General features: G+C 30.6%; 1 protein-coding gene across 1 annotated transcript in view; it reads right to left on the reverse strand.

The window, feature by feature from the left end:
• The window catches only part of LOC111620872 (proteasome-associated protein ECM29 homolog), a 95,467-nt gene that overhangs the window by 4,929 nt on the left and 75,920 nt on the right, over positions 1-14,618 (reverse strand). The window contains exons 12-14 of the mRNA XM_023362875.1: positions 8,717-8,833; positions 3,546-3,772; positions 1,571-1,700 (exon numbers count right to left, since the gene is read on the reverse strand). Coding sequence (XP_023218643.1) covers positions 1,571-1,700; positions 3,546-3,772; positions 8,717-8,833 — 474 coding nt within the window. The remainder of the gene's footprint in view (positions 1-1,570; positions 1,701-3,545; positions 3,773-8,716; positions 8,834-14,618) is intronic.

Below are 14,618 nucleotides of genomic sequence, written 5' to 3' on the forward strand. Positions count from 1 at the left end.
TACAGTCGACCCCCGTATAAGATCATTGATTATTCCGTTTTATATGAATTCCATGTTGTACAAGTCACTTAAATTTTACAAATACGTGAGCCGTTCACAGCCCGGTACACGTATTTGTAAAATCTAAGTGACTCGTACAACATGGAATTCATATAAAACGGAATAATCAATGATCTTATACGGGGGTCGACTGTATTTTTAATAGTTTTTTCTTGATGAGGTTTATTTTGATGTGTGCATCAACTTGTTGCTTCAGGTGAGGTAGAAAAAGGTAGGAAGGTATCCATGTAAACCAATTTTCCTGTGTCAATACTAAAAGTTATTTTATTTCAGTTTATTAATAAAATATCATTGCATAGTTTAACTGATTGATTTTGTTTTCTTAATTCATAAGTTGGTAATAAATGTTTCCTTCTTTTATGTGATTTCTTGGTAAGGTTTGCTTCTAATTGTATGTTTCCCCAGTCTTCCATTAGTTTCTGTTGTTTCTTTGATATAAAAACATTAAAAATTTGATCACGAGTTTGTTTATTACTAAGTGATAGTCTTATAACAGGACAGATTAATGTGAGAATTATTATATGCCGTAGCTGATTTTTGCTGGTCTTTATCCATTGATAGGTTAAAATCCATAATAAACCTGGAATTAGATGTATCTGGTTGAGTCTTTTTACTTGCAGATTTACCACATTTATTCGGTGAATGTTGCATACTTGTAAGTTATTAATATTTCTTCAAGATTGATGATTTCTAGTTAGTATTAAAAACCTTTGGTTAATTTAAATTAATTAATTTGAAGAAATACACTAGTTGCTTAGTTCTCGTCAAGATGTAAGGAAAAAGTTGCCAGCAGCGCTCATGGTCAAGTCACGTTCCCTATATGTTCTATATTTATCTTTTAATTTTTCAATTATTGTATTTATAATTTCTACTGAAAAATATAAATTACACAAATTCTTAATAAGCAATTTATTGTGAAATATAGTACTGTATAATAAAATTGCAACTGATATTTTTTAACAATGACATTTAAGTCATTGTTAAAAAAATAATAATGCTGAATGAGTGTTCCTGCTATTGATGTTTACATAAATGTAAATTAATACGATAACCATGAATAAAATTCAGTATTGCAAAACTAAGCTTATTTTATATCAGAAACACTTGAAGATGAAAGAATAGAGGATAAAGATTCCATAGCATGTATAATCTGTTTAGTGTAAGTCCAGAAGTTTTAGTACTTGGTTATAACACACCGCCTGATGTATCGCACTTTCTCTTTGTCTTCTGACAAGTGCAATATAATGAGGGGCTACTGTATCTACTTTCTGTAAATCATCTCTGGTCCTTTTCATTTCTAATAAAATCAAAATTATTTTTTTTAGAAATTCCTACTACTGATTTATTACTAAACAAGGTTGCATTCACACTTTATATATCATTTTCATTTAAAATATTTATTTGCTTTTTTTATTATTATTTATTCATCATTTTAAAATATAAATAAAAATAATGTAATGTATTTTTAATATAATTTTATTCAGTTTATAATTTTGTAAGAAAAACATACCTTTTTGGTCATAAATTTAATAAAAGCTGGAAATGATGGATATAAATTTTTTTTCTGTAATTTATTACTGATTTCATGATGAGCCACATTATGCAATGCTTTAATTGCTGCCATTTTCACCTCTTCATTACTATCAAAAAATTTAATGTTAAAGTAAAAAAAATTAAATTATTATGATAAGTAAAACAAATTATAATTATTTCAAGCAAAAATATCAAATAATAATTTTATTAGTTATTTCTATATATCATTATAAAATATCCCAACAAAATTGATATACAGGGTGAATCATAATGGACTACATGATTTTGGTGACCCACAAACCTATCATGGCTAGAGATACAGAATTAGAATAAATGGTGATTAAAAGAGAAAGTCTCCAAATTTTGTATGTGAAAACGTATGAAAACAAACAGTTTTATCAAGAAAATTGTGTTTAGTGATAAAGCCACAAATCCACTTATGTGGTAAAGTGAATTGACAGTGCAAATCTGGGTAGTGGATAATACCCATGTCATTATGGAACACCTTCATGACTTTTTAAAGGTAAATGTATTCTGTGTCATGTCACATGACAAAGTTTACAGGCCATTTTTCTTTAATGAGGCAATTATCACCAGCATCATCTTCCATATCAAGGAGGATGATGCTAGTATGCTTCAACTTTAGCTATAACTAATGCCTCAATTTCATGATAATACTGTTGACTTCATTCTTCAATTAAATAAGGCTCCACACAGTTTAGCAGTGACATCCATGCATTTATGACTATCTCAATGGGCAGTTACCCAGTAGGTGAACAACCAGTTGCAATTGCTCAGGACTGACTACATTTTGCTTGGCCATCTCAATCATCAAACTTAACACCATGTGATTTTTTCCTATAGGACTACAATAAGGACAAGATATTTGTGCCACCCTTACCCTAAGACTTAATGGAATTGACATGAAACATTATTACAATTGTTGTTGTGTCATAAAGAACAGACATATTGAGAGGTTATAATGTATGTACTGTACAATACTTTGAACATCTCTCTTCCCATTGCCATTCACTATATTAACGTATCTCTTATTATTGTTGTGTAATGGTAAATTAAAATCCATGGGACCATTACGACATGCTGTCACCTTATATATATATATATAAATTCAAATATAAGTTTTATAAATCTTTCTTTGACTGACTTGTTTATAATCATTTTCAATACAGTTTAACATCCATCTTTGATTAACATTTAAAAGATAACATTATTACAATAAGAATTCAATTCAAAAAGTGACATTAAAATAATTTTATCTTTTGAAATTCTCTTCAACTTTATTATTAAATCATTAAAATAATGAAAAGAAAAATATTTAATGAATGTCACAAGACATCACAAGAAAAATATTTAATGAATGTCACAACAAATATCACAAGACATATAAATAGATTATTTTCTCTGAAGAGAGAAATTATTTGCAACTATATTTACTAAAATGTTACATCACTTTTTGCCAAGTAATTAATTAAGTTACTTAAAATTTATTTAACATTTTTTTAAGGATTAATTTTATTAGTGAATTTATAAATACATAAATAAATTTATTACTATTTTAATGAAGGAATAATTTTAATTAAATATTAAACAAAGTAATGTTTAATAATTTAGAGCAGAATTTGAATTCACAATTTTAATATATTGAATGACTAGGGAGAAGGACAAGATGTAACACATATAATGTATTTAATATTCAAATACTTGTCCTAAAATATGTATCTAAATTAAATTAATTTTATGCATTACTATAAATTCAATTTGTAAAAAACTCAGTTTATATTTATTGAATTTTCAATTGGAATTTATATTTAGTTATTTTATATAGAAATATGTCATATAACTTTATAATATGTTTAAAATAAAAAACATATACAGTAGAACCTCCATTATCCGGATCTCCNTATTAATTAAATTTATATGCATTGTAATACCTATCACCAGCAGCTAACAGCAATATATAACGTGAAGAAATATGATCTGAAGGAAAAATTGTTGCAGCATAATGTACTGCCATCAGACGAACTTGAGATATAGGATTTTCTATACTGGTTGAAATAAGGCTTTCCATTAAGCATTGAGTATTTTGATCCATTGTACTAAATGCTTTTGCAAGGAGAGATAAAGATTCTTGAATAGAAATTCTTACATCCTTTTCTTCCTATAAAAGATTTATTTATTTTAAAATAAGTTTTAAAACTGGAGATAATATTTATGCATTTTTACAACATCTAATATTTATTTTCAAAAATAATAGTTAAAAATTCATAATTAATATTAAATAATTAATAATGTACAGATTAATATAGAATAATGTATATAAATAAGTTATAGGTATATTTAACTTATTTATGTTAAGAATTAGTGAAAAGTAACTGTTTTTTAAATGAATTAAAATTTCATCAACTTTCAGAAAACCAATTCAATTTTATACAAAAACAGCAAGTCCTCACTTAACATCATTGAGGAAAGATACAAAAACATTTGTATTACAATTATTGTTGTTGAATTATTTTATAAACAGTAAAATTAATTCTATGAGATGGGAATTAAATGTTGGAGGTTGCAAACACAATCTAATAAGAATATTAAACAAATTCTTTTCTGAAATCTGATTAATATAATTTGTATTCATTATACTTTCACAGTTTAGGTTAGGGATGGGTTTTATAACAACATATAAGACATCATTTAATGAGAAATTAAACAAACATGAATTTGCCATTTTAAATTTATACAGTGCCAAGGTTTAAGATGTCACTAGTTTTTATGCTAAGATGCTACAAGAATTTAGACTTAGCAACAACTTTCTTGACACATTTTGCTAAAAAATTAACATTTTCAAAGTGGTTAAAACATCTTAAAACTAACATTTTCAAAATGTTTTAACCACTACGTATAGTTCTGCTGAAGGGAGATGGAAAATTCCATTCTGCTTGTTTGGCCTACTATATTTTCACAGATTGACCAACATACCTGTTAAACTGCAACTAAAAATAAACTTAATTAGATATAACAAAACTATTGTTAAATTAATGTTAAAATGAACATTCTTCCAAGTACAATAAAATAATAACATTGTAATCTGACAGACTCACAACTAGAAATAGTTTTCCTTTACAGACTAATAAAACAATTAGCAACTTATTGACATTAGTAGCAATAGTTAGTCAATGTGGACTGCACTGACAATCTGAAATGAAAGTAATAGTTTTATCAGTATTCCCCTGAAGTTTGAAATGTAACACTTTCCTCTTAATAATAAACAACACTTTTTGCCCACCACTATAAATTAGACAGAATTAGATAACATAATAAATTGGTGTGATAAGCCCTGCAAATTGTTATACCCTATTTATTAGGTTATCTAATTCTGTCTAACTTTCCTCTTAATTTCACAAAACTGATGCTAATCATATACGTGGAGATAATTTACAGAAAAGTTTCTGAAATTTGATATGTATATTTTTGCGTTTTTGATTAAACTATAATCAAAAAAACCCAGCAAGGACTTGCTTAACTTTCCTGGCATCATTTGATGGTTTTATTTATTTTATTTAAAAACTTTTTATATTTTAAAATTGTTGTAAAATGGCAAAAACCTTAATTTTGAGGTTAGGGATGGGTTTTATAAAAAAAATTGTAAATGCTAAGAATGGATAAAATTGACATTAAGTCCAACCCTACTGAAAATATACACTACACCTTTTATCTCCATACCTCACTGACCTTTAATTGCCAAAATTTAATAACATCAATCACCCTAATACACAAACATCTCTGCAAAGCAGGTTTTTCTATCTACTTTGATTGCCAATTTAGAACATAGGTTTTCTGATTTGGAACAGTTGAAACTGTTTATCATACTGTTGCCAAGAAATAAGTTCTGACTCAGGTGAATTTACTGAATGTGGTTACAATGAAATGGCAGATATTCACAAGTTCTTACAACAACATTTCAATGAAATAGACAAAGCACATTTTCTGATGGAGTGAGATTTGTTTAAGAGATTTGTTGCTGTCAGGTGTAAGAATATGTCATTGACTAAAGTTTATAAAATGTTAGTTGTAAATGACTTTCTCTCAGATTACCCTCAAGTAGCAACAGTTATTGAATTTGTTCTCTCACTTCTAGCACACAGAGTGAAAGAGGTTTAAGTGAAATGATTAAAACAAAAACTCCAATTAGAAACAGTCTTGATGTAAAAAAATGTCAGCATTTTAATAAACATTTCTATAAATGACCCTCCAAGACAGGAATTTGATTTTCATTCAGTATTTGTTATCTGGTGTGAGTCAAAAGCAAAAATAATTGTTCAATAATGTATGGTACTTTGGGATGTAATGATAGATTCATCTTTCATTAATAGTGCAGTATACTGTAATAATGTACAGTACAGTATCTTTGTGAATAAACAAATGCTTAAACAATAATGTATTATGTATTTTTCTGAGCAGCCTAATGGGTGAGAAATGTTAGCTAGTTTCTAAAATTTTGCTACAACTTTTTTTAGTAAAATTAGCTAAAATGCTACAGAAAACTTTTTCCCATGCAGTACTCTCTACAGTTTATTGGAACTTTGTTTGTTTGCTTTTGAACTATGTATGATAAGAGGTACTCCTTACAATTTTGCTTTTGCAAATTTATTCTTTATTACTCATCTTTACTATCACCAGAAATGAGGATTTCATATCACCCATCACCAATATGATCTGTGATCACTCAATAACTCCTAAAATTGGGTAAATTATTATAGCTCACATTTTTATTTCAATCTTTTGTATGAGAGAAGTTTGGATCTATTTTAAAGTTTGGTGACCAGAAACTATGCCATAGGAACTTAACTCTTATTTATATCATTTAGCCTATGAAAAAATTGGTTTTGTTTTACAATGTTTCACTTAACTTCACAATTTCAAAGAACAAATTCCTTCCTAATCAACAATCCTAATCACCCAATTTTCTGTCAGAAAATTACAAAACATTAGAAGAGATTTTTCCTTGAAATGTTTCTTGTCATATATCATACCATTTATTATCAAATTACAAGTGCTCAAATAATAATTTTAACTTAAGCTCAGATTTAAGCAGAAATGTTTTTTCAAATTATTATTTTGTTGAATAGACCTACTGAACATCTCAGATTTCAGAATGACATGTTCATAAGAGTGCTAAATCCATGTGCTACAGACTGGTCCTTCTAGTTCTCATTTATGCCATATCAATGCACTGGAGTATGGAACATTCCATTTTTTATAAGTTACTTGGAACTTTTTCTTGTTTTACACCTATTACTTGTGTTTTGGTTTTGATTTCAAGAAACTGGAAATTGTTGTTAGTTCACTTAGTAATATTTTAAAATAAATTCTAGTTCAAAACAAAAAACAGTAGAACAACTTATAAATGAAATCAGAACTGGAAAAGTTATGTTTAACCAGTTTAGAAGATCCATTTTCACTATAAATAGTGAAATTTTCTAAATACTCTAATGCCAGCATATAGTTTAACAGAGAATTAGAGAGGCCAGCTCATCATGTATGGACTGTAAGCAATAATGTTATGAGTCACAAACTGTAAAAAAAAAAAACTTTGACACTATTGTGAGATGGTGGACCTGATTTTGCGCTAATTTAAGGAAATTTTTTAGCCTATTTCTCCGTTGCAATGTTAAGAAAACATCACACAGAAAACAGATTGAATATCATCCTTTTCATCAACAACTGTGAAAGAATAACAATCTAGTGTTAAATTATACAACCTATTGTTAAAAGAGGGGAAAGTCAACCTTCGAACAAGTAAACAGGATGAATCTTACAGGTCTCGAACCAAATATGGTAGCAGCAGCTCCATTTAAACAACATCTTAGTGTCATCAACAGCAACCTGACCTCACACTTGCAATGTCATCTCCAAACAACAGATCACCTGATGGGTTTTCCTGGGTCACAGGAGGATAAAGGAGGCTAAAACTTGAGTCCCAGGCAGACTCCAGCAGATATATCCAAGACACCATATCAAGGCAGGCATCAACCGGTAGACTCAATCTTCAAACCAAGTCACCCATCTCACCATATTCAGGCGAACATAGATCAGCAACATACAAGAAGAACATCTCCAGCCCAAGGCTGCAGCCTCACCATATTTCAGAGCAAACATCCCCATAGAAGAAGTCTCCTCCAATTTACAAGCATAGACCTCAGCTCACCTGCCAAATGCCTAGACAATCTACATAGATGCATCCACCAAAATAGAGTTATGTCTCTCTCTCTCTCTCTCTCTGAGGTATTTAGTGTCTTGTTAGATCATTTGTAAACTCTCTCTCTCCATAAATACAGAACAGGATAGCACCCCACGAGTGCAGTGTTTACGAATAGTATTTAGTTGTGTAGTTCATAGTGTTTTGTAACCTAGATTTAGATATAATTAACTTTTGTTATGTTTGTTGATCGGTCTACCTGTCTTGATCAAACTTTGGACACCCTGTCGACTTACTCACTGCACTCCCCACTCGACAATCGACTCAATCCTCCTACACAACATTTATTTCCAATTCGAGAGTTAGGATGAGACTTTTAACCCTACCCTAACTGGTGTCAGATTCCTGACGTTGGAGGGATCTTGCAATCTCACCGACAAACTATCGATAAGCTACCCAGTGACAATGAGAGCAGGTCATACCGACCCGTCGCTGATCAAGTAGTCTATAGGGAACCCCCTTTTGCTCCAGTTTCTCATACTATAGTTAGTTAATGGTTAAATATCTGAATCATAAAAAAAATTTCATTAAAGAAATAATGAAATCATCTTAGCAAAGATTTACTAATATATTTCAATTTCTCATAAAATAATTCACAATTTTGAAGTTTGTTTCTTTGGACTACTCCTTTTGTTACTTTGTTTTTTTAAATAATATGCAAATTTAAAAATTTAGAACAAAATGAATCTAAATAGCATTTTATACAAATATTTTACTATTTAGAATTTAATAAAATTATTTTCCATAATTATTTTTAAAATATTGAAAACTAAAGATAACTTTTAATAATAATATATTTGTTTAAAATTATTTAATGTACATCACTAAAAATTTACAAGAGAACTTTACCTTTGTCAAAGCATCAAAGAATGTTTGAATTACTGCAATGTTTTTAGTGACAAGATGTGGAAGTTTAGTAGCAAGCATGCCAACAGCTACATATGCCATACTTTTAATCTGTGGTTCCTAAAAGAAAATTTATAATAAACACGAGTAAATGAAATCAATATATTTATTTTAAAACATAAATAAATTTTATAAATAAAAAGAAACTTTTGTTTGTTTGTGAGAGAAAAGATGTCAGAATTTGATGACACCACAAATTCAAACATCTTTTCTCTCAACTTTTTTCAGAAAATTTATTTTTCCTTTTATTTACATACTTTTCTACAAACCTGTTCAATTGTATTTTATAGAAAAATTCATGAAAGACCACAAATTTCTTTGAAATAATCATAAAAGTTCATTTTAGCAAAATATCAGCATTAAATTTTAATGTCATGTTCAGTTTTGACTTCCATTTTGGATATAGTAAATTAATGATTTAATTACAGTCGATCCACAATTATCCAAGTCTAATTAATTGAGGTTCTGCATCAGCTAAAGCAAATCTGTAAGTGAATATGGTACTATTCTTATAATTATAAAAACTTTGCTATGAATGACTACACACACAAATGCTGTAGTACTTTTAACCTCAATTGTAATGAGCGAATGACTTTTATTTAAATTTTTTCCATCCTGTGTGTACTAAAAGGGCCTTTTTTATATGCCCATCATGGATTCAACCAGATCAATAATGAAGGTAGCTAACTGAATGATGAGAAAAGAAACCTGATGAAAAATACTGCTGACATGACAATGGAACATCATGACAAAGAAGGGAGGAACTGTTATAAAACAAAAAACTGTAAAGCACTATTTAAAGAAAGTTTAAATAATATCATGTATTGCAATATGATTTGTTTCTGTTACCTTTTATCATTTGACTTCAATGTGAGACAAAAAATTCATATTAAAACGTAACTACAATAATACACTCAATTTAAGAGCTCTATGACGGCCTTTCTTTTCCACACACTTATTATATCCATGATTAAATAATAATAATAGTAGTTCACCTGTTGCAGTTCATTGTAACAGTGCCAAATTATTAGGGACATTGTAAAAATTGTTAAAAAAGAATCTAATACACAAAAAAGGAAATGGTATGAAATTTAGAAATACTAAAAAACAAAGACAAAACTGGTCAAAAATTATATGAAACATGGTATCCATACTTGACCAAGAGGGGGTATGAGGGGAAAGGGGGTGTGTTTAAATTAAAAGGTAAATGGCAGCAAATTTCTTGTTATTTCCATGAATCATTTCATGTTACAATTCTACTGTAAATAAGTTTGTAGTCATATTGTTTTAACGGTGAACAGGTTTTTACTTCATTATTCTATTTTATTGTTTTAATGGTAAAACAGTTTGCAATGTCATGGTTTTAAAGTGTATTTTATTATGTATATCGTTTGCCTCTCACTGCTAATACTACTTTATATATTGTACTGTCATATCTAATATAAGTTCATAACTTTTACATCTATGTTGTATATATTGTTCTTGTAAATCATTAACATTCTACTATTGTTATAGCAAATACCTATAAATTAATAATTGTCATCTGTATTTTATCAATTGTCACCATTTCTTCTGTGCTTCTCATAACCATGTAAGTTAAAAATTTTTACAAAGTTTGTAACAGTACAAAAATTTTATGTTAACTTGTATGCATTATTTTGGGGAAGTTGGTGCTGGTTTCGAGGCTGCTGGTGAATTTTTGTTTCAGCTTTGAAGTGTTGCTCAGGTGTCTTATATATTCTAGAACAATGAAGGGATACCGGAAGATCCAATTTGAAATGAATAGTATGAGCTCCAAGTTAATTAAATGCCTGTTATTAATTTCAGGAATTGAACCTAACCCAGGGCCGTTGTCGAGATCCCCTCCGGATATAGAGAAGGTTGATATGCAAAAGAGATGTCAAGGTAGACCTTGTAAGGGGGACGCTAGAGAAACTGGAAGAGGTTTAACTGAAACTGTAGAGGAGGATCTTTTGTTATTTGATAAAGATTCGTTGAAGCAGAATCTGGTGGGAGCAAGAGATGCAAAAATACAGGATTATTTTATGTCATCAGTAGGTGTGGAGGAAGATCTCAGTGAGGAATCACATTACACTATTAAAACAGTTTATGATCTAATTCAGGAGAAATTCTCTCAACTTTCTGTGGATCTGAGAGAAATTAAGGAAGAGTTAAATACATTGAAAATGAAGTACAATGATCTAAGGGAAGATTTGTGTATCATGTCTCATAGAGTGGAAAGATTGGAACGGAATGCTAATTATGATGGACTATTGAGGGATAAGATTGAATTTCAGTTGGATCAGTTGAATAACGAAAAAATAAGAAACAACATTGTTATTTTTAATTTTCCGTTTTTAACTGATGATCCGTCGGCTGAGATATCTCAATTTATAAAAAACGAGTTAGGTTTAAAGGACTTCAGTCTGTCCAGTTTAGTCAGGTTTCCTAGAAATAATACTAAATCTATAGTTAAAATTTCTCTCACTTCAGTGTATGAGAGAAATTTAGTTCTGAAGGGATTCTGGATGACAAGGTCAAACTTGTCTAAAAGGTTCAAGGAAAATATTATTCTGACGGCTGACTTGTGTAAGCAGTCTAGGGTTAGAAGGAAAAAAACTGGTTACAAGAATAATACAGGAGAAGTCCAAGGGCCAAAAAATTATAGTTAGAGATGACTATTATATTAAGGATGGAGTTATGTTTACTTATGATATATATACAAATGAAATTAAATGAAATTATGTTTACTTATGATATATATATATAAGGACCTTGAATAAGTTCTCGCTGTTTTTTTGTGAAAATTAACACTTTATTTAAAAAAAGTCGTAATAAACACGTCACTGAAAGTATTGTCCGTTGCTAGCCACTACTTTCTCCTATCATTCTAGCAGCATTTGAATTCCATGTCGGAAAAACGACACGTTTTTTGAGGCTATCCAAGAATCAACCCATTTTTTGGCATCTTCATAAGAACGAAAGTGCTGCTCAGCCAGGCCACGTGACATCGATCGGAACAAGTGATAATCCGAAGGGGCAATGTCTGGTGAATACGGCAGGTGGGGTAGGACTTCCCATTTAAGCGTTTCCAAGTACGTTTTCACCGGTTGTGCAACATGTGGCCGAGCATTGTCATGTTGCAAAATCACTTTGTCGTGTCTCTGCTCATATAGCGGCCGTTTTTCCTTCAATGCTTGGCTCAAACGCATCAATTGTAGTCGATAGCGATCTCCCGTGATAGTTTCGTTTGGTTTGAGCAGCTCGTAATAAACTACACCTAGCTGATCCCACCAAATGCAGAGCAGAAGCTTCGAACCATGGATATTCGGCCTTGCTGACGATGTTGATGCATGACCGGGCTTACCCCACGATTTTCTACGCTTAGGGTTATCGTAGTGTATCCATTTTTCGTCACCCGTCACGATACGATGCAGAAAACCTTTCCTTTTCTGCCGTTGAAGCAGCTGTTCACATGTGAAAAGACGGCGTTCGACATCTCTCGGCTTCAACTCGTACGGCACCCAATGTCCTTGCTTTTGAATCATTCCTAATCCTTTTAAACGTTTCGAAACTGTTGTGTGATCAACTCCTAATGATTCTGCAAGTTCAGCTAGCGTCTGACATGAGTCTTCATGAAGTAATGCCTCTAATTCCTTGTCTTCAAACTTTTTTGGTGCACCAGATCGTTCTTTATCTTCAACATCAAAATCATTATTTTTGAAGCGTCTAAACCAATCTCTGCATGTTGTTTCCGACAGAGCATGGTCGCCGTAAGTCTCAACAAGAATTCTGTGTGCTTCAGCTGCAATTTTTTTTGAATAAAATAGTGCAATAAAATTCCCCGCAAATACTCTTTTTTTAGCACGAAACTAGACATGTTTAACACAATGAAAAAATAAGTTGTTTACACTTTGGTGAAATGACGTATACTGAATTTCAAGGTCTCTTATTGTACTTCCTTACAGATGTGTCACCATCTAAAAATAAACACACATGGTTCTGGTAACGCCATCTGTTGGAAAACAGCGAGAACTTATTCAAGGTCCTTATACAAATGAAATTCAATTGGACCATTTTTTGTAAGAATCCAGGGGTCTAGCACTGGTGAACTGCCAAGATTGATGGATGATAATAGGAAGAATGTGGGAGATTTGGGAAATAATAACTTTGAAACCCGGTTAAATAATAAGAATCTGAATTCGATACATTTGGTTTCCCAGGGGTCGGATTGTTATATTTTGGCTGATAATGTGCACATTACTTTCTGGAATATTCAAGGAATGACTAATAAGATTAATGATCAATCCATTCTGTAGTACTTGTTATCAAATGATGTTGTGGGTATTTCTGAGACGTGGTCAGTCGATTCTATATTTTTGGAGAATTCGGGTCTACAGGATGTGTTCTGGATATCCCATAGTTCAGCACTTAAGGAGCGAAGATTTGGTAGACCAGCAGATCTTTTATTGTTGATTAAGAGATCCTTAGGTTATATGAGGTTTGTACAAACAGAACCTTTGTATATTATTGCCTTAGTTGAACTAAATCCTAGATTTCATAAATTGTGGAGAACTAGATTCCTAGGAATCTAAGTGGTATATATTAACCCATCTGCAAATCAAAGTAAATGTTTGATGAATTACAAATAGTTATTAACCGAGGGAGTAATGTTACAGATTGCTGGATCTTTAATGCCCGCATTGGCGAAAAAATAGATACAGAATATCAAGGAGATAATTTGATATTGCAAATGTTAGGAGATCCAAGGATAAAGTATTTAATTCAGCAGGAGGATGCTTGTTAGAGTTATTGCAGTGTAATAATTTTATCATCCTAAATGGAAGAATAACTGGAGATGTTCCAGGAGAATATACATTATTGAGCCACAAGGGAAGATCTGTTATTGATTATATATTAGCTAATGAAGATATGCTATATTACTGCCGGTCAATGTCAGTGCTGGATTTTGATCAGTCTGACCACTTTCCAATACAGTTAATTCTTTGGGGTTTGCCTGAGGAAATAAAATCCTTGCATTCTGGCAGACAGAAACAATTACGATCTGCCAAGACAAGAAGTTTAAGATTTAATTTACAGAGGTTAACTAGTTTCAGATAGATTTCAAGAAGTATTAAGTCAAGAAGATAAGTCAAGTCTGCTGGTTAATTATGAAACTTTAATTGGACTTCTAAATAGTTCTGTGTTAAATTTTGCAATAAAGGTTTGTCGCGAAGGTTCAAACAAACTTGGTATGATAATAATTACTATTATTATAAGAAGAAAAAACAGCAAAGCTTGAGTCGATTTCAAAAATCTAATAAGGAAATTGACTGGAAAAATTATATTAACGATAAAAAAATTTATAATCAGTTGATTAAAGCAAAAAGAAGAAGATATTATATAAACTTAAATAAATACTTAATTGAAACCAAAGACTCTAAAAAATTTTTGGAAATGATTAATAGTTTTTGACGACCTGTTGACTATTGGAAGGAGTCAGTTAATATACCAATTGATGAATGATCTAAATTTTTTGATAAATTTTCTATTAGTTATAAGGATAAATTGGCAGACACTAGTGTGGAAAAATTGGAAGAATCTGAGATGGGACCAGTGGAAGAGATCTTTAATATCCAAGAACTTCAATTATGTATAAAGAGGCTCAAAAATAAATCGGCCCCGGGATATGACGGGTTGCCTAATAAAATAATAAAACTCCTACCTATGACAATTTTAACATATATAATCAGGCAGTATAATAGATTTTATGAAATAGGTATAATTCCTAAGTCGTGGAACTGAGTGATATTTCGAATGATGTATAAGAAAGGAGACAGGGCCA

The sequence above is a fragment of the Centruroides sculpturatus genome, unplaced genomic scaffold, assembly GCF_000671375.1.
Source record: "Centruroides sculpturatus isolate CEXI.00-Female unplaced genomic scaffold, Cexi_2.0 scaffold240, whole genome shotgun sequence".
In the NCBI taxonomy this organism is placed as follows: Eukaryota; Metazoa; Arthropoda; class Arachnida; order Scorpiones; family Buthidae; genus Centruroides; species Centruroides sculpturatus.